The sequence below is a fragment of the Alexandromys fortis genome, unplaced genomic scaffold, assembly GCF_014885135.2.
Source record: "Alexandromys fortis isolate MF-2015 unplaced genomic scaffold, M_Fortis_MF-2015_v1.1 scaffold_67, whole genome shotgun sequence".
In the NCBI taxonomy this organism is placed as follows: domain Eukaryota; kingdom Metazoa; phylum Chordata; class Mammalia; order Rodentia; family Cricetidae; genus Alexandromys; species Alexandromys fortis.
This window is the reverse complement of record NW_026067945.1, coordinates 1,479,946-1,500,185: the sequence shown is the minus strand read 5'-3', so window position 1 is coordinate 1,500,185 and position 20,240 is coordinate 1,479,946. Positions and strand designations below refer to the sequence as shown.

Below are 20,240 nucleotides of genomic sequence, written 5' to 3'. Positions count from 1 at the left end.
TCACAGTATTTAGAATAAGATTAAAACTCAAAAGCTATATAGTGTTTTAATTATCAAGACTCTAACACATTACTTTTAGTGAAATAAGAATGAAGAATTTAAAATACCATCTTGTTCAGACTACAGAAGACGTGACTGAAATCCCTTATGTAGTTTATTTTGTCTGCGATATTTATAAACTTAAAAAAAATCCTTACCTTGAAAATTTTTATGGCTTTAATTTTTCCAGTGTGTCTTACATGGGGGCCTTTGCAAAGGTCAATTAATGGACCACACCTATAATGAAAGATTGAAGACAGGCCCAGACATATTTATAACTTTTTGGACTGTTCACTATAAATCACATTATCATATTGTACCAATTAGCAATAACTGTCAATTTGACACAGCCTAGAATCACCCGAAACAGTGTCTAACTGAGTAATTGTCTTTATCAGGTCGATCTGTGGACTTGTGTGTAAGGAATTGTCTTGTCTTAACTGACACAGCAGGGCCCAGCCCAGCATGGGAAGACCTTCCTGGGCAGGTGGTCATGGGCCATGTAAGAAATCAGCAGAGAGCAAGTCAGGAAGCAGGGCCTCTTTCTTTCTTTCTTTCTTTCTTTCTTTCTTTCTTTCTTTCTTTCTTTCTTTCTTTCTGTCTTTCTTTCTTCCTTTCTTCCTTCCTTCCTTCCTTTTTTTTTTTTTTTTTTTTTTTTTTTTTTTTTTTTTTTTTTTTTTCCTTCCTTTCATTCTTCCTTTCTTCATTTCCTTCCTTCCTCCTTCCCTTCCTTTCTGTTTTTGTTTGTTGGTATTTTTTTAAACAAACATATTGTCCCGGCTGTCCTGGAACTCAATGTGTAGAGCAGACTGGCCCTGAAGAGAGAACTCTGCCTAACTCTACCACCCTTCTGCATGGTTTCTACTTCAAGTGCCTGCTTGGGTTCCTGCCTTGACTTCCCTCAGTGACTGACTGCGGCCCACAGATGTAGGCCAAATAAAACATTCCCTCCACTAACTTGCTTTTGCTCAGCTGGCGTGTTTATCACAACCACAGGAAGGCAGCCAGGGCACACAGGTTTTAGGTAGAAGGATGCACTCTTCACATGTATGGGGTAAGCTTGAATTCAGGGTCAGTGAGAGCAGGGACCCATCGAGCCTCAGATCACGTCGCTCTCTCTATGCAAATTTGAACCCCTCAGAAAATCTTCTGAAGACACTGTGCATGCAGAGACATCCTTTTTAACTGTCCCATCACTGTGGTAAAACCAGAGAACCATCCTGTTCCCCAGCAGGACTTGGGGCTGCTGCTGCTAAGTTCCAGGACCCCACTGAGCCACTTAAAGCTGGTGCACACAAACCTGTAAACAGTGGTTGTTGGAGTGTCGACTTTCTCCTTCAGAATCCGGCACTTAAATTTATTGTACTACAAAGAAAATGTTACATATTATTATAAAAATGTTTTAACAGGAAAATTATTCTTTTTAAAAAGCTCCAAGAGACGCTTACTCTGTTAAAGGTATTGGGACACCATGGACAAGCTGTACTCACAGCAAAGAGTGACACTGTCCTGTATGAGACTCCAAGTCACATGGTTGGTAAACTCTCACATATGACCATGCTGTAAGTTAGGACCACAGACATAGAATGCACATATTTTTTTTTATATCAGCTATGTATTTGAAATTAATTCCATCTTAGTTTTACTCTTGAAACATAGCTGTCATGTGATTCAGGTTATTCCACTGGGCTCAGATCCTACTGGACAGCACTCTTCTAGAAGATCCGATTTCAACAACATAAAATAAATCCAGTTCTTAGGGCACACATATCCATTATTTGTATAAAAGCAAGGTTTACATTGTGGCATTGCATTTGCTAAAAAGCCATGGTATCATTACAGTTAGCAAACTAAGGTAATTCATCCTTTTCTCTGCTTTTATTGTAATAATCACAGTACCAAGTATTAATTCATATTAAATAACTAAAAACAGGAGAAACAAGCCCACATTTGTACAATGTAACTGTGGTAGTTTGAATGTAATTAGCCCCCATAAGTGTTTGGCTGGGGGCTTTACCCCAGCTCCTAGCATAAGCTACCAGCCCTAGGAGTTGCCACAGTCCAAACTCCACCTCCAAGAAAGCCTGCCAAATGGTAACTCCTCCCTAGGGAAGTTCAGGAACACTCCCACAGGCCACCCAGAGAATGAACACATGGTCTCTGGGTTTTGTGAGGTTTCCCCTTCACGCTCTTCCCCTCTCCATGCTTTCCTGGGGCCACTCGGGAGCACTGCATTAAAGATGGACATCTTTTTATTTGGTCTGATTTGGTCTGATTGGGATTATTTGTGTTGGCGAAGAAGCTCATCTAAGAAAATACTTAGCAATAAGCTCATAGGGAGTGGCACTATTAGGAGGTATTGTTGGGAATATTATTTTAAGGTATGCTACTTTTGTTTATGTTGCATTTGGTTAACTCTTTGAAGATGTGATACTTTGCCTGTCTAGAACACCTGATGGTCTAATAAAGATTTGAACGGCCAATGGTGAGGCAGGAGAAAGGATGGGCAGGGCTGGCAGGCAGAGAGGATAGACAGAAGGAGAAATCTGAGAAGAGGGTTTGGAGTAGTAGCCTGAGGAGGAGGAGCATGAGCACATCAGGGGTCGGGCACCCAGCTACACGGCATCCACAGAGTAAAAGAGTAAGGCGTAAAGACGGGAAGAGGAAAAACACAGAGGCCAAAGGGTAGAAGGGATTAAGTTTTTAAAAAAGCAAGCAAGAAACAAGTCAAGCTAAGGCCGGATGTTTATAACTAAGAATAAGCCTCCGTGTGTGATTCATTTGGGAGTTGGGTGTCGGGCCCCCCAAAAGGGTTCAAAGAACATAATAACACCCTCTTACAATAGGATGTGGCCTTGTTGGAAGAAGTGTGTCACTGTGAGGGCTGGCATTGAGGTATCCCTTACTCAAGCTATGTCTAGTTCAGACCACTTCCTGTGGCCTGCAGGTCAAGATGTAGAACTCTCCAACACCAAATCTGCCTGTACCTAACATGATAATGGACTAAACAACTGAAAATATAAGCCATCTCAATTAAATGTTTTTCCTTGATAAGAGTTGCCATGGTCATGGTGTCTCTTCACAGCAATAGAAACCCTAAGACAGTTACTTTTATGTATTTTACCACACAAAGGTACCTTTAACCAAAACCATCTAGCTCTTAAATTCAAGCCGCTAAACTGACAATGTTGTACTTTCAAAGTATGAATTTTCTTTGATATGTATGATTTAAAAGAAAAAAGAATCAAATTTATTTAAAGTGCATTGGTCTAAAAAAGAGACATCCTTAAAGTTTCATGCAAGTCACTCTAGTTTATTTAAAATAAACAAGAAAATTAATTAAAATTCAATTCTCAGCAACCACATGGTGGCTCACAACCATCTGTAATGAGATCTGGTGCCCTCTTCTGGCCTTCAGGCATACATGGAGGCAGAACTCTGTGTACATAATAAATAAATAAATCTTTAAAAAAAAAAACACTAGTCTATTTTAACAGCTTTTAATATTCCTTTCTAGTGAGAGAATTTTATGCTAAGTTTTTCCAGTTACCTTAAACATTTCCAGGAGTGAATCCTTTCTGACTTCCAATCTTTCAAATGGTTGCTTCTCTTTGATGATAGATTTACATATATTCTCCAGGGCAGACAACTCAGTGCTGGACACCACTCTAAAAAACAAAGAAGAGATCCTGAGCTTCAGTACGATCTTCCAGATGCCATTCACCTCTTCCTCTTGGTCCTGTGCCCTTCACTACTAATTGACAAGCTTTCTAAACTGAGTTGGTGGTTCAGGCATATGTACTTTTGTTCAGAAACCTGTGTGATGGGCTCCCCATATCCCTGCCCTCAGTGGCTGGCGGGATCTAGCCTCACAAGAAGGTTGAGAGCCACTGCCTTAGACTGTCAGGTAAATAGTCAAAACACTCTTGCTGCCCACATGAAACTGGGGGTATGGGAACAAGAGGGCACTGTATACGCTACTGTGATAAGACAGTGTCTTGATCAATAACTGTGCCTTAACTGTACTAATGACATGAAGGGGCCTCCAGAGACTAAGTTATTTCTAGAGGTGTGGAACGTTAGCCCCAAACCTCACTCCAGAAAGGGAGAAGGAATAAAGGAGTCTATCAGCAATGGCCAGTGATTACATTGAATATGTGCATGTTACAAAACATCCATTGAAAATTACTGAAGAACAAGTTTCCAACAGCTGCCAAGCAGGTGGTACAGCCCAAGAGACCTGGAAAGCTTCCTGGCTGCTCATCTGTACCCTCTGGAGCAGTCTTTAAAATAAATCAATAGCTCTCTGTGAGCCAGTCTACCAACTACTGAACCCAATTAGTGGGCTGTGGGTCAGACATATAGAAAGCCTCAGTTTGTGACTGGCATCAGCACTGTGGCAGCCTTATAGGGCTGAGACTTGAGTTGAAGGTCTGGGTTAATACCTGGTTGGTATCAGTAGTTGCATGGGGAAAACAAACAAACAAAAACTCAAGACAAACAAAAATCTCATATACTTAGGGTCAAAGTATTATAAATAAACACACTTTAAACCAGTGGTTCTCAACCTTCCAATGCTCTGACCCTTTAACACACTCTAGCCCAGTGTCCTCAGCCTTCCCAATGCTCTGACCCTTAAACACAGTTCCTCTTGGTGTGCTGAAACCAACCATAAAATTATTTCATTGATACTTCATAACTGTAATTTTGCTACTGTTATGAATCATATTGTAAATATCTGATATGCAGGATGTCTGATATGTGATCCCAAAGGGGTCACAACCCACAGGTTGAGTAGCACTGCTCTAACTTATAAGCAAAAAACAGTTCAAACTGGAAAAGACTATAAAAAATAGTGACATAAGCCAGGCATGGGGGCACATGCCTTTAATCCCAGCATGAGGAAGGCAGTTTGGTCTACATAGTAAATTCCAGGCCAGCCAGGGATATACAGTGAAACTATATCTCAAAAAGAAATAAACAAACAAAAATTAAAAATAAAAACAAGCCATTCAGTGATGGCACAATTCTTTAATCCCAGTACTCAGGAGGCTGAGGCAAGTGGATCTCTGTGAGTTCGAGGTCAGCCTGGTCTACAGAGTGAGTTCCAGGACAGCTAGGACTGTTTCACAGAGAAACCCTGTCTCGAAAAAACAAACAAACAAACAAAAAGACAAAAAACAAACAAAAAACCCCAACTACATAATGCCAGACACACTGTTAGGGAGGTCATTGCACAGCATGAGGGTGATGGGAAAAGGTGAAATGTTCCACATTTGCCCAAGCAGGAGATGCTGTGAGTGTGAGTTAAAGCCTAAGTGAGAGAAGACAGAAATGTTTAGGACATAAAACTGGAAAACTAGACGGGGCTGCTAGATGGGGTGCTGAGGGGCACAGGGGAATTTGAACTGAACTGGGATGCCAGATAGGGGTATTAGGGAATATAGAAGAACTAGAAGGACCCAAGGTTTCAGTTTGGGCCCCTGGTGGTGTCCCTAGGAACTGTGAGAGATACAGAGCAGGGGTGGACGAGGGCAGGGCTACAGGGCCATGATTCCACACAGAGACCTACTGAGTGTGAGACTCCTGTGAACACCACCACCTGACTCAAGTGTGTGTGACGTTCGGTGAAGTGGACAGTGCCTCGACCATCGAGGGCAGAAGCCACAACCGTTCTCCAGCATGGAGCGCATGATGATTCTGGTTTGGATGCTCTAGCAAGTGTGTTGAAAGTTACTCTCCAATCTGAGCGCATTTGAAAAACAATTTCTATAACTCAATAACCACTTGATAGTCACACAATACACTATGACTGAGCTATAATATGTAACCATTCTAAAACAACGGCATGTACACATGCAATCAGAACCCAGCGCTCAGCAGCCTTACCTGTCTTCAATGAACATGTCGTAATAAAATCCATTCTCGATGGGCGGGCCGTAGCACAGGTGGCCCCCATAGTAAAGTTCCATGGCCTCCCCCAGGATGTGCGCACTGGAGTGCCAGTACACCTGCAGGATGTGGACAGACAGGAGAGTTGTCAGCAACCAGAACTGTCACGGGACATCAGGAGCAGTAGAGCAAGGGAATGGCTGTTGAGGGGATAATACTATAATACCGAGAAGAGAGTCTCCAATGCCTACCTGGATGGGAAAGTTCCCTGTATCTTCCCTGTACTCCTGGAGAACTTAAGTCTAGCTCAGAGTCACTTTGCTGAGCACTGCAGCTACAGTGTAGCAGCTCCCCACTTTCCTTCTGTGCCTTTGACCTTTCAGAACCCTGAGCTGAGTAGCCACATGGAAACTTGGTGTAGGCTTGGGGTGGGAGGGAACGGGTGCCCGGCATGTCTCTAAGACAGCCTCTCTGACCTCAACACAATACAGAGAAGTGGCTACTTGAGGATATTACCAGAGTCCCTGAGACTTCACATCTAGATAGCAGTCTCCATATGCTGACTAACACATGACTCTGGAAGTTTGAAAGAGTTTGAAAGATGGCTAAGAAGGGAAAGATAAAGTCAAGGAGTGTTGCTGGCTGCTGGAGACCTCGGAGGAATATGTGTGTGGGCTAAATTACCATAGTCCAAGGACAGGTTATCAGCCCCACAAATTCAGAAAGTTGAGCTGGTTTCAAATTCCCAAGGAATTAGTATTGTTTTAAGGCTAACTAAAACAAATAAAATTAGTTTAGCTTATAAGGAATTAGTTTTAGTTTACCTATGAGTTAAAATTAACCAAGTCACCAAATAAATACATATGGCAAACATGAATGATAATTGAGTCCTAGGTCAAAGCCTTCTCCTTTGTTAAATTAACTACCACTCGGTAAACCAAAGTGGAAAGGGGTAACTGCAGAGAAGCTGTGTGTAACCCTAGTCTACTGCAACAGGCTGGACATGCTCTGGGGACAGAGCCAGCGGGAAGTCCTTGCAGCAGAATACCTGGACTCAGGGTGCTGCTGAAATAGCAGGCATTGCCCTTATCTAGGTATTTGTCAGGCCAAACAATTGCTAGATACAGGAATATAATAGCTAGTGACAGAAACAGAGACAATGCCCTAGTGGCAGCTATGGGGAGTGACACCCAGCGGCAGGCCAGCAGACACACCTGTTCTTTGTGTGTTACACCTGAGTGGTGTGGTAGCCATGAGGTGATCATGGTTCAGTAAAAAAAAAAAAAAAAAAAAAAAAAAAGTAAAGCCTGCACACACAGTGCAGGAAGGTCTGTGTGCCATGTGTGAGAAGAGGGGAGCTTACCAAGATCTGAGGGGTGAGGAAGAACCAGTAACATGCAAACCATGGCAAGAGCATGAGCTTTATGAACTTAAAGCAGAAACCACTGAGCTCACATTTTAAAACAGCTGGGCAGGAAAGGATTTCAGAGGCAAACATTAGTGGGCAGTTTGGGCAGTGATGATGAAACTGGCTGAGTGTAGGTTTGTAGCCAGGGGTCATAGAGATGGAGAGAATGCGCAGCTTCTACAGACACTAGGAGGGCGCAGGCTACTGGGCTTCCCATAACTTCAAGATGTGACTTGAGGAGAGGAAATAAGTGTGCATAACTGCTGAAGGTCTGGTCTGAGAGAGGTGGGCATGTGGTGGGTATACTCAGATGGGCAGACAGCAAAGGAGTAAGAGTCAAGAATTTCATGGTGGAATTCTAGCTCAGCACCCCATGGAGACGGTACTTAGGTGTAACACACAGCACTGAGGTGTGTCTATCTGCAGATCACTGAACGTGGACAGTTTATGGACTTGCAATTTTCCCAAATTTTGTTTGTAAATGTTTCTTTATATTTGAAGGGGGATGTTCTATAGAGATGGATACTTTGCATTGGTATGGATCTTGCTTTATTGATACAAATTTAAGGTCAACTTTGTAATACTGTGTATATGTATTTCTGATCTTGATTAAAGTATTATGTTTGTCCAGCTCATTTAAAAATGTAATGTATAATTAAGAAATATAGGTTAATAGATAATCATCTATAATAGTCAAGCTTGTAGTCATGTTAGTTATATTTTCTAAATGGACAGATATGTATTTCAGATGGATAGTTATTCTTCAAACCTTTCAAAAACTATAGAATATGGTATTTAAAATGTTTTAAGAAGTTAGGACTTTTCATGATAGTGAGACACATCTGCTCCTGGCAGCATCAATCTACTTCAAGAGGATGAAGGGTATCGAAGAGGCTCCTTATGGAGTTGGTTAGCCATTTGGGCAAGAAACTGCTCTTGCCTGTACTGCTTGATGAACCGGACATGAAGGACTCACAGAGAAATGACTGCTGAACTTGTCTAAATGTGAAATGTTCCTTCGCAGTTCCTGCTTCATAAAAGAGTCTGCTAGACATTCTGCAGGAAACAGAAGAATGTGACTGACAAACTGCGAGTACAGGCGGAACTGTCGAAATTTCCTGCTTCATGGAAAAGTCTGCTGGATACTATGAGCTGAAGATGGATGCTCCAGAGGTACAGAAGAACTTTGGTGACTGTCCAAGCAGAAAGATGTCTCTGTCAATTGCTTACAATGCACTTCCTGTTTACTTAGGTGATATTATATTTTTCTGGAGTCTTTGATAGAGTTGAAGAATAGATATGCTTTTCCTCAATTATGATAAAAGATAAAGTAAATATAAATAAATTTAGCTGTAATTCTTGCTTGGTACCTGTACTTTTACTTTGTTAAAGTTAAAGCCTTCCTTTTTGTTTAAACAGAAAAGGGGAAGTGGTGTGGGAGGTCCTTCTGACTATGTGTTGCTTTTATTGGTTAATGAATAAAGAACTGCTTTGAGCCTATGACAGGGAAGAACAGAACTGGGTGGGGAAAGCTTGGCTGTATGCTGGGAGGAAGAAGGGTGGAGTTAGGGAGATGCCATGTAGCCCAGCGGGAGACAGACACTGGAACTTTAGCTGGTAAGCCACAGCCATGTGGCTATACACAGATGAATAGAAATGGGTTAAACTCAGATGTATGAGTTAGCCAATAAGAAGCTAGAGCTAATGGGCTAAGCAGTGATTTAATTAATACAGTTTCTATGTGATTTTTTCGGATCTAAGCGGCCAGGAACCAACAAGCGGCCTCCTTTTTACATAAACTCTTTCTTCCAGAAGCTGCTTTTGGTCATGGTGTTTTAACACAGTAACAAGAAATAACTAATAACCTTGGCATACTTAAATCAGAAATTACACAGCTCTTATCATCCAGAAAGCATAATAATAGAATCTCAGCTAACCATAGCTGGGTTTTTGCAATGGCAATAAGTCAGTTGAAAGGAGGCTACACGCTAAGATGATATGCATATCAGAGACATGCACTTACTGTATAAAATACTGCATTTACAAGTATTTAAGGAATTTTTCCAAATTCTCCCATGGATATTAAATTACAGGTACACATATTTAAGAGTTGACTAGGAACTAATTTTGAATACACACTGATCTAACCTAAGGAAAGTATTATTTTAAGAAATAACAAACACGGGCTACATATTTGAGTCCACATTCTACAAATAGTCATTAGCTGTTATTAGATGCCAGGATGTAATTTTTAATGTTGGAAGACTGAAAGTGTCATCACCCTTGATTTCCATGTGTGGCTTTTCCCATAATTCTTTATCATAAAGATCCAACTCTGGTTTTCAAACACTTACGGCCTGAGCTTCCTCATTGTCAAACATCAGCAGCTCTACAGTAGAGTCCCCTTCCAATGGGCGGTCCAGATCCCATAGTACACCATTCACTTTGGCAATTACTGCATTTTCAGCCAGTTCTCGACTAATAGGAGAAAAATCATTTGTGGTTAACAATCATCACAATGTAATTCATTGGAAGAAAAAGCTTAAAATAATTGTCAGGGCTTAAAAAGGTAGCTAGAAAGTACAAACATGACCTAATAGGATCAGGATCTTTTATTTTGTAGCAATTATTTTATATATAAAAGCCATAAATGTTTGCTGTTTTTAAAACTTGAAAAATAAAGAAAGAACAAATAATAAAACAAAAAATAAAATAAAATAAAAAGAACAAATAATAAAATTAGGATCTCACATAAATAAAATAAAGTTCTTATTCCTAGAAATAACCATTTATAACATTTTGGTACATCACTCCCTAGTCTTTTCTATATCAGCTCCTCATCCATGTTAAAAACAACTAGTTATGAACATAATTTTATAGCCCTTTGTTGTTGTTCTTGTTGCTATGCCATCAGTCTAGAAGTGTCCTGTTTGCCCTGGCTTTTGCTCTTTGATCTCTTTCAGTTTTGTTCTCTTAGGGGACTCATGCAGCCATTTAAGCAATGCTCCTTGTGCCCCCATAAGTGCACAGAAATGGAACAATAGGGTGAGGGCAGACACCATCACTAGATCTCTGATAAATACAGTCTGGCACACTTACACTCACCCGAAGTGATTTTCAGATCTTTGTCAGTGTGATACCAAAAACTGGTACTTGATTTCTTTGGTGATTATTTTTACTTTTAATGGATTGTCTGCTTCCTTTACCTACTTTCCACAGACACCGACCTTCCTTCTTTTATATTTTTAAAATAACATTCATTTATGGTTTGAAAACTACTGAGTAACAAAGTTATAAGAAGAAACCTAGGAAAGCACGGGATGGGAGTGTGGAATACGTGCAATCACATTTCTCAAAAATGACTGCTATAATCTTTTACACATATACTGATATAAAATTTTTAATACTCTCCTTTTGTATATGTAACTTTGTAGCACACTTTGTAAAGGCACTCTGGCACTGTCTTTACCTGCACACAGACTCCCAAAGCATATTATTTAATCGTTACAAGAAAATCAAGACTTGCTGGGCATCTTGGTTATATTTTGTGGGCTTTGGTTTATTGCTACTGTAATGAACATTCTGAACACATACGTTAGTAGTCAATCTTTTTCTCAGGAAAAAAAATTTCAAAGCAAAACTGTGATGTCAATGGCAATGGTTTATGTCAGGACACAATGCCAAACTTCCCTAACAGCAGAGGCACCAGAGTCCCTTCCCACTGCTCTCAAAGTAGGTGCTGGGAAACAGTACTGGCCCTCGATAGAGTTCTAAGAAAAAGGGCATTGCCCCTCTAGAAAAAGGGAAGCCCCACAAGGAGAGAATAGTACACCCTCTAAAACAGTAGGTAGCAACTCCTTTGAGGGTCAAATGACCCTTTCATGATGGGAAAACACAGATATTTACATTATGATTCATAACAGTAGCAACATTACAATCATGAAATAGCAACAAAATAACCATGAATGAAGAACAGCACCAGGAAGGCTGAGAACCACTACTCTAAAGGGAGGATGGGCCTTCATCTCCAATGAGGGTGGTCCCCAAAGAGGAATACTTTCCAAGGTGCCTTGGTAAAGACTGCTCAAACAACGGCAGATAAGCATCATGATAGCCTACCAAATGAACCTGTGCAGGGTGCAGCCATAGATGGAGACAACCTAAGGCCAAAGAACTTGTTTCTGTCCCTGGGGTTCCCGGACTCACTATATATGTGGCCTGATAATGCAGCATGGTGTGATCCTGGGCACCTCAGTCAGGGGCATTCCTAGAGCCACAGCTAACCTCTCCAGCTGTTCTGCAACATGTGGGCATCTAAGACATTTACAGTCTGTAGAACCCAAAGCAACGCAGGTAGGTGAACCTTCTCAAAGACTTAAATGTCTTCTGACACGTGCTGATACCTTCACAAAAGCCTACCCCATGTGGACTAAAACAAATTTATTCTCTAGAATAAAATGTGGGAGTTTCCACAGCTTCAAGATCATCCTGAACACAGGTGTCTTCCACCTGCAAACTCTTGAAGGACATAGAAATTCTCTGTGAAGTGAACAAGGGTGACTTACCTTCTTAAACACCAGGGTGAGTCCCGTTTACACATCTCCCAGAGCTGTCACCTGCCTCTGGGTGCCGTTTCCCTCTTTCTCTTCTGTCACAGTTAGTATACGACATATACTCAGTGCGTACAACCTCCCACCACGTTCCTTTTACTTTCTTCTGGATACTTGACTCTTTTACTGGATTCCTTTTTAAAATAGTTCTTTTGTGTTTGCCACATTGTTAGTGTATAACAAAGGGATCTCACCTTTGGGAACAAGGTATATGAAGATTGCTCTCTGGGGCCAAGTGTAGCCATGGCTTTTCTGATTCTTGTCCTTTGGGGATCATTGGTTGGCATAGCCGGGTTGTTCTTGTTTGGACCAGTGTTTGTAGCACCCTTGTAAAATGTGTGTCTTTTGGGTTACACTAGTTTCAGATTAGACTCCTTGTGATGCAGGATCCAGTAACCCCCTACTACACTCTAGATTCTCCACAGAATTAGCATAGGGTGAGCATTTCCTGGTCCTCTAGGCAGGGGCTACGTCCCTAATCACTGTGTAAGCAGTTATGAGGTGACTGAGGTATGAGTATAGGGTGCAGTGAGGTGTGTGAGGGCCAGGATGTAAATTAGCATGTGAAAAGCTGCCCACAGAGAAAGACTAACCCCCGCCCCCCAAGGATGGTGGAGAAAGGCCAAAGATTCAGTGATACAAAAGCCTGCCTGTGATAGGGAATTTAGAAGTCCCAACTTTTGGACTGTGTTTGCCGCTGAGTGTCTAACCTTTCTCCCAGCTCTGTCCGTGTCTCCCTCCTTGGAAGCGCACCATTTGTTAGTAAATGTGTGTCTAAGTCAGTGCTTTGCTCCCAGAGAAAAGAGTCCGGAAATCTGGCAGGTGTTCACCAGACTCCAACACTCTCCAATAACACCTTGTAGTGGTTCATCGTGGCTGTCACCTTGACACACCCTGAAAGAGGGGGACCTCAGTTGAGGTACTGCCTCCATCAGATTGGCCTGTGAGGTATTTTTTTATTGCTGTAGGAGGGCCCAGCTCACTGCGGGCACTGCCATTCCTGGGCAGGTGGATCTGGGCTGTGCAAGCCAAGGGTGGGCAGCACTCTTCCATGGTCTATGTGTCAGTTCCTGCCTCGAGTTGTTCCCGCTCTGGCTTCCTTTCACAACGGACTGTAACCTATAAGCCAAATAAACCCTCGCATCTTTCCCCAAGTCTCTTTTGGTAGTCGAGTTCATCACAGAGACAGGAAGCAAATAGGACAAGCGGGAACTTCCACTAATCAAGACTTTATTCATGTATCCAGGGCCTAGGAAGGATGAGAACCATTCTGTGACTGCCAACAGTAGTGTCACCTTGTGTCTTTAAATTACAATTTGAAAAACCATAAAAACTTATGAAGGTGACTTGATATATGAATAAAGTCAGTATGAATGGCCTGTCAAAGGTACATTTTTTTTCTCTAGGATATATGTTTTATTAGAACTTTAAAATTTGGACCTTTTACATAGGAAGAGATCATGATCCTGTATTCAATTATGTGGTCCTTTTAGGAGTCAGAGGGAAATTTAGTTATTTAATTTGGTTAGCTAGCTGAATAAGAAAAATTGGGATACCAAGCTGCTTGACAAAGTTTCAGTACATGGACAACTGGACTGACCCTTCACCGCCCTTGATGGAATTTGCTACACAATTTTTGCCTGTGTTTTTGACACTGAGGGCCCCTCCCCGAAGGCACTAGCACTAGCACTGAGGCAATGTAACAATTCTTATCGAAGCTGATAATAAGAACAAAACTCATGGTGGTCCCCTAGGAGGTCAGCTATGCAAGAAATTGAGTCTTCTTTAGAACCTGTTACTTTAGTGGTGTTGGTAAGCATGAGACCCAGGATCTGAAAAAATCATTACTATACTATAGTATGAAGTATTTCCTCTCCAAATCTATTCACAACAGGGAGGGAGGGCGGCAGACAAATGCACAAGGAGCGTGGGTGCGCGGGTGCATGGGTGTGGGTGTCGAGTGCGTGCAAGCCGGCGAGCGCAGCTGTGCGGGAGGGCTCTCACCTGATCTCGGCGGCCACCTGGTAAGGCGTCGTTCTCCACCTCTCTCCTTGCACTGTTCTCCCACCAGCCACCCTCACTGTGATCGCGCTGCTTGCGTTCTTCCTTTCCTGGGCAGCAGGTAAGAGCTGACGCTCTGTCTTCAACGTTTCGAACAGCGCCAGTCTTTCTTTTATAAAACCTGGCTGCTTCACCTGAAAGTCATTGGCTCACAGTAAGGCAGCGGCTCGGCCCACTGAGCTAGGTGCTCGGCAGTCCCACTTTGCCTCAGCGATGCTCACCCTCTCTCCACATCCCTTACCGAACTCCTCTCAATACTACATGGACCTCTCCCTCTCCCATTGTTTCCAGTATATATAGGCAAGGTTATACAGTATAGCACTTCTTAATATACAACCCTCAGCACCCTCAGGCTGGATTCCTAAACCCCCATGGATGCCAAAGTCCTTAATAAAGTCCCATAGTACTGGTACATCTTCTCACAGCCTCCCATATACTTTAAGTCCTCAGCAGATTACTAAAAAAACAAAATACAAGGCTTGGAAAATAGCTGCTATACAATACTATTTGGGGAATAATGACCAACAAAGTCAGGACAGAAGCATTTTCCCAAGTATTTTTGGGTTTAAAAATCCACAATGAAGAACATGTATATCCACATGACAGGGGAGGGGGTTGGTTGGCTGTGCTCGCCCAGTCTGCCTCTAGTTGTTGGTCTTGGGTTTGTCTGATCGACATGGCTAGAGTAACATCTGTGAGGCCATTTCCCTTTGGAGCCTAGCAAGTGCTGAGTCTCCATGAGCCCTTGCTGCTGTTTCAATAACTTCTTTAGTTTTAAAAGCAGATAACATGAAAGCAGAGCTGTTATTTCACCTGAAAAGGAGTGGAGAGTACTTTAATTCCAGCCGGTGGCCAGCTTGACTCTATATCAAGAGGTTACTGGTCTGGCCCAAACGGTAACTTCATGACTAATTACGTTCTTACTGCCACCCCCCCCCCCCCCCGCCCAAGTCCTGCAGACCCCTGTTTTAAATGACAGCGAACGTTTTATGTTGTTTCCATAGCAACAGCTTACCTCCCTGTCAGGCTCACTCTCTTTCAGCCTCTTCTTTCTGGTATCCTTTTCTTGTTTTTGAGAAGGAGGCTGAAAGATAAACGGCACAGCAATGGCAGGTAAGAGAAATCCATTCGAAACCCAAGGAAAGAGGGAATCCAGGCAGCTCAGGGCAGGGGGCCCACGGTTTGAAAGTCCCTGCTAGACTGTGGGGACTAAGACCTACTTATAACCCTCAGGGATCAAGTTTCAGAGTTCAGCCCTTTCTGTCCAAGGGCATTAAATATATTTGGAGTTTAAAATGCTTCAAATAAAGAGTTGGGGATGCAGCTCAGAAGGAGAGCACTAGCCCAACATGCAGGAAGCCCTGGGTTCCGTATCCTGGAATATTCTTTCTCTCTCTCTCTCTCTCTCTCTCTCTCTCTCTCTCTCTCTCTCCCCACTAAACTTTCAACAAATAACATTACTGGAAAATGTGTGGATGCCACCAGACTTTCATAGTCTGTTTTTCATTAGATGTTGTCAGTGCATTTGACAAAAAACTAAAAAGCATGTCAGTTTTAGAAAGCCTTCAGAACTTTGAAAGATGCCCTTATAATTTGCATTTAATAATCTTCTAAAAACATGAAAATATTGTAATCAAATAATCCCGCTAAGCCCTCAAAGTAGACTGCCAAAACAAGACGGTAAAAATAACCTGTCTTGGATAGCATGGAACTAACCAGCAGCGGGAACAGAAATTGCTGGTCCTCTTCCCTTAGGAAACCATGGGTCTTAAACACTTTAGCAGTCTTTTAAGAAGTTTTATTTGAGGCAGTGTCTTGTTGCTGGTCGACCTGGTACTCGCTATTTACCCCTGGCCTCAAACTCTCAATCATTTTCCTGACAGCCTCTAGGATTCTGGATTCGAGGCATGCACCTCAGTCATTCCTGCCGCTGGAGGGGGGAAAGTGTTGCCAGTCTATCCAAAGAAGAGCTGAGAAATGACATCAGCTGATCAGTTAGGAGGTTGGTGAAAACCTAGCGGTTCCCCAGGCCGTGGGCAGCAGGCAGGACGCCGGCGGGGACACACCCTGCAGCCCTGCCCGTGCCGGGGTGCAGAGCTGGAGACCGCTGAGTGCGACTGGGCCGCGTCCCCAGAAGCCCGCCCGGTTACCTCCTGCGCCGCCGTCCGCCCGGCCCCGGGGCTATGCTGCTCGGCCAGGCGCAGCCGCAGGCCAGACAGACGCTGGTGCAGGTCGCGGTTCTCCGCTCGGAGCTGTGCCACCTCGCGCGTCAGGCGCGTGCCCTCGGCTTGTCCCAACTCGGGCCCGCGCAGCTGCTCGTCCCTCAGGCGCTGCACCTCCGCGCACAGCCGGCGGATGTCCTCCTCCTGTCGCTGCAGGCGCGAGGCCACGGCCTGAGCCGCCAGGGCCTGGGCCGCCATGGCAGCCTCCCTAAGTCACTCACCGGCGCCCGCCGGCCCAGCTCGAGTGACCAGGCGACGGGGCGGGACGGAGCTGAAGGGCCTCGGGAGGCGGAGTCTATGGGGCAGCATCACTCTGGGGGCGGGGCGAGGGGCGGGGCGATGGAGGAAAAGGGGCGGTCCGAGGCTGGGTATCCCTGCCTGGGGCGGAGCGATGCGCAGACAGGAGGCGGAACCATGCCTGGGCGACAGTGCAGGGGGCGGAGCGATGGGCTATGGAGACGAGTTGTTATAAGAAGGCGAGGGGCGGGGCCTGAGCCGGGCATCGTAAGGGGCGGGGAGATGGGGGCAGGGCGGGGCAACACTGCAAAGGCAAAGTGATGGAGTATAGGCATCAAAGCTGAGGGTGATGGGATGGCTGGGCAATACTTCAAGTAGTAAGGAGAATGCGCAGGGGAAGGGGACCATGGATAGGGACGTGGCCAATGTTGGTTGCACTGCAGGGTTGAGAACTACGCACTGGACCTAGGCAGTAGAAGTGGGACCACTGGATGGGCTTCTCTAGCTTTCAGGGGCGTGCCCAGGGGCCAGTGCCAGAGTGCTCAGTTGGAACTGGAGTTGAAGAAATGGAAACACAGAGGAGGTTTGCCTCTTGACCAAATCGTCCAAAGTGTCGGCGAAGTCCGATGAAGTCCTCTTATTTCCCTCTTTAAGTCTTGCCATCGCCACAGTGTGCCAATAGGTTCTGAAAAGCGACCATTGAAAACGGACCTTCATGCCAACCAAGGCTGTGCACATACAGCCGCCACTTGACAAGGACGCACAGAAGAGCACAACAAAAACGTCAGCCTGGCCAGCACAGCTTTGCTGACTCTTTGGGTCTGGAACAAACACTGTCTGTAGCTGTCCTGACAGGAAAGAAGATGATTTGAAGTAGAAACATTTGTGCTGCCAGACTATGGAAACAACGGTGTGTAAAGAATTAAGTTTCCTCCCAGGCAGCTCTTCCTGGAGAAGGAAAAGGCTGAGACCCTGCCACTGCCTCCTCCTCCACCCCAGAGGAGGAATTGTCCTAAGGAGAGTTCACACTGCCCTCACAACTCACCAGACCACCTTGCTGGCAGACGGGAACTGAGCCAACGATGGGGGCACGCCTCCAGCAGCATTGCCTAGTGATGTATAACTTTACTCCTCTACTTAAACCTAAATCTCATATTAGTACCCCAAAGATGGGCTTGGGTGGGTCACCGGACCCATGCAGGTGTTCATCTTCCCACTGTAACTCCAATGAATAAATCCCCTTTCTCTGCTTTTCGCTGCTCGCTGTCCCCTAAATTGGCACATTGCGGAGGCATAGCTGAGCTTATCTAGTTGTGACTTCCAGCATCCAGGCTTTGACGCTAACATCTCCAGTAGTAATTTCACATGTGACTTTGTATCTCTTATGACCACAAGCAAGAAACTTCCTGTGGCAAGAGCACAAGCAGACTTTTACTATTCTTACGTCCTAGGATGTGCCAAGACTTGCATGGAGCTGTTTGCAAACAGCCACCCCTTAAATCTTCGTCATAAGAGATGCTATTATTTATATCCCCGTATAATGGAGAAATTAGGATGCAGAGAATGTATATCACATGATCAAGATCACAGAGCTGGGTTCCAATACCAACGTCTAAGCAGGTACTCTGGTGTCTTGCTTGCATAATTGGTAAAATTTATTAAAACATGTCTTCTGGTATGATATGGATAATAAACACCACAAGAGTCCTGAAATGGGGTTTATCTTGGGGTGGGTAGTTCAGAGGTTGGGAGAGGATTCTGGGAAATGAAAGTTGGGTGACATCAGAAAAGTGGACGGACAGGTGGATAAATGTTACTCTGGGGAACTGGGTGGAAGGAGCTGAGGAGTTAAGTTCATTGGAATCGCAAACCACTCCCAACAAGAGACTCCACTGTCTCCGTTGAAGGCCACCTAGTAAACATCTGTGGGAAGAAGAAACACAGCTGGGTGTGGTGCACATCTGTATAGAGCTCCAGGAGGTGGAAACAGGGGCATTAGTGGCTCAAAGTCAGTCTGGGCTCCTGCTAAGATTTAAAGAAGAAGAAGAGGAAGGAGGAGGAGGAGGAGGAGGAGGAGGAGGAGGAGGAGGAGGAGGAGGAGGAGGAGGAAGAAGAAGAAGAAGAAGAAGAAGAAGAAGAAGAAGAAGAAGAAGAAGAAGAAGAAGAAGAAGAAGAGAAGAAGAAAAGGAAAGGAGGAAACAGAGAGGAGAGGATAGCTCAGTTGCTGATGTGCTTGCCTTGAAAGCATGCGGACCAGAATTTGATGCCCAACACTCAGTGGTGGTGTGTGCCTGTAATTCTAACACAACACAGTGGCCAGAGGCAGGCGTATCCCTGGGGCTTGCTGGCCAGCTAGCGTATCCTAAATGGAGAGTCCAGGTTTTAGTGAAAGGCTTTGTTTAAAAAAACAACACAGAGAACTCCTGAGGAATATGTGTATGGCCCCTACATACACATGCACACACACACACACATCTGCACACTCATGGCTAGGCACAACACACTTCTGCACACACACACACACACACACAGCAGGGTGGGAAGAGGGAGGAGAGGTACAGAGTTTAAGATGAGGACAATGAAGTGCTACAAATGTAAGAAGTACATGAACCTGAGAACATACAATAACAACCATCTACATTGACAAGAACAAAAGGATGGAAGTTATCAATTAAAAACTCTAGGAAATGGCAAACAAGACAACCCAATGATGATATCAAAGAAAACTACACATAGTTGCTCCCCAATGTTCATGGATAATTGGTTCGTGGGGAAGAGCCCTTCCCCAAAGATATCCCACAGATGTTTGTCTTTTACGTTAAATGTCCAAATATTTGCATTCGCCTCATGCACTCAATCCTTGCATCATCTCTGGTGCCAAAGAGCACCTACCAGTGTAACTGGGTGTGAACTGCAGTGCTGTGTAGGAAGAGGGAGAAGAGAAGAGTGTGCATGACGTACGGCTTCCATCTCTCCAGACGCTTCCAGGCTGCGGTCTGCTGATCTAAGAAGCAGAATGAATAGAAGCAAGGACCTGTTGTATACATGTCTCTTCCAACCCGGCAATCTCACTGCTGCAAATTTACTCTGAAGATACATTTCTAAGAACACAGAACTGCATTTGTACACAAATTCAACTTAGGGTTATTTGTGGTTGTAAAATTCCATAGGAAATGGGTATCATCAGTTATAACACACAGACTCGATGGAATACTGGGTAGCTGTTCAGAAGGCGTTAGGGAGATCTCTGTAAATCGATATGGAGTCATTTCCTGAGGTAACTGCGGCATGAAAAAGCTAAGCTCGAAAGAGCTTTTGTGATGTTACGTCATGCAAGAAAGAAGAGAAAATAGAGCATGTCTACATCTGCTTACCAGTACAGAGAGAAACTCAGAGCTGACTAGAAGGCAGTGAGGTCAGCTATCTACAGAGGACCAGGAGAGGAGAAACGGGTGGGAGTGATGCCTGAGGACCACACTTCTCTGGCTGCATCCTTTGTAGCCTTGACTTCTGAAGACCTATAGTCTTTGTACTTAAAACTGAAAAAGTACCAGATACATTGAGAGCAAATAGAAGCAAACTTAAACTCAAACGACCGTCATCCAAACTGAAGAGAGTAGAGAGGAGAAAAGGATGAGCAACTTTCGAGAGCCTTGGCCGAGGAAGGGTGGAAGAACTGTGAGGAAATAGTGACATCATTTTAGGACAACTGAGCTCAGTCCAACGAGACTGAGTGCCTGACTCGGGGATCTGGCATTCTCGCTGAGGAAG

The 20,240-nt window shown here is 44.1% G+C and overlaps 1 protein-coding gene across 1 annotated transcript in view; it reads right to left on the bottom strand.

Moving 5' to 3' along the window:
* The window catches only part of Tars3 (threonyl-tRNA synthetase 3), a 43,007-nt gene extending 26,509 nt beyond the window's left edge, over window positions 1-16,498 (bottom strand). Inside the window, exons 1-8 of the mRNA XM_050149193.1 lie at window positions 16,161-16,498; window positions 15,026-15,094; window positions 13,954-14,144; window positions 9,694-9,817; window positions 5,929-6,050; window positions 3,590-3,707; window positions 1,340-1,404; window positions 198-276 (exon numbers count right to left, since the gene is read on the bottom strand). Of these exons, the coding sequence (XP_050005150.1) occupies window positions 198-276; window positions 1,340-1,404; window positions 3,590-3,707; window positions 5,929-6,050; window positions 9,694-9,817; window positions 13,954-14,144; window positions 15,026-15,094; window positions 16,161-16,430 (1,038 nt within the window). The 5' untranslated portion in view covers window positions 16,431-16,498. The remainder of the gene's footprint in view (window positions 1-197; window positions 277-1,339; window positions 1,405-3,589; window positions 3,708-5,928; window positions 6,051-9,693; window positions 9,818-13,953; window positions 14,145-15,025; window positions 15,095-16,160) is intronic.
* Window positions 16,499-20,240: the final 3,742 nt, after the last annotated feature.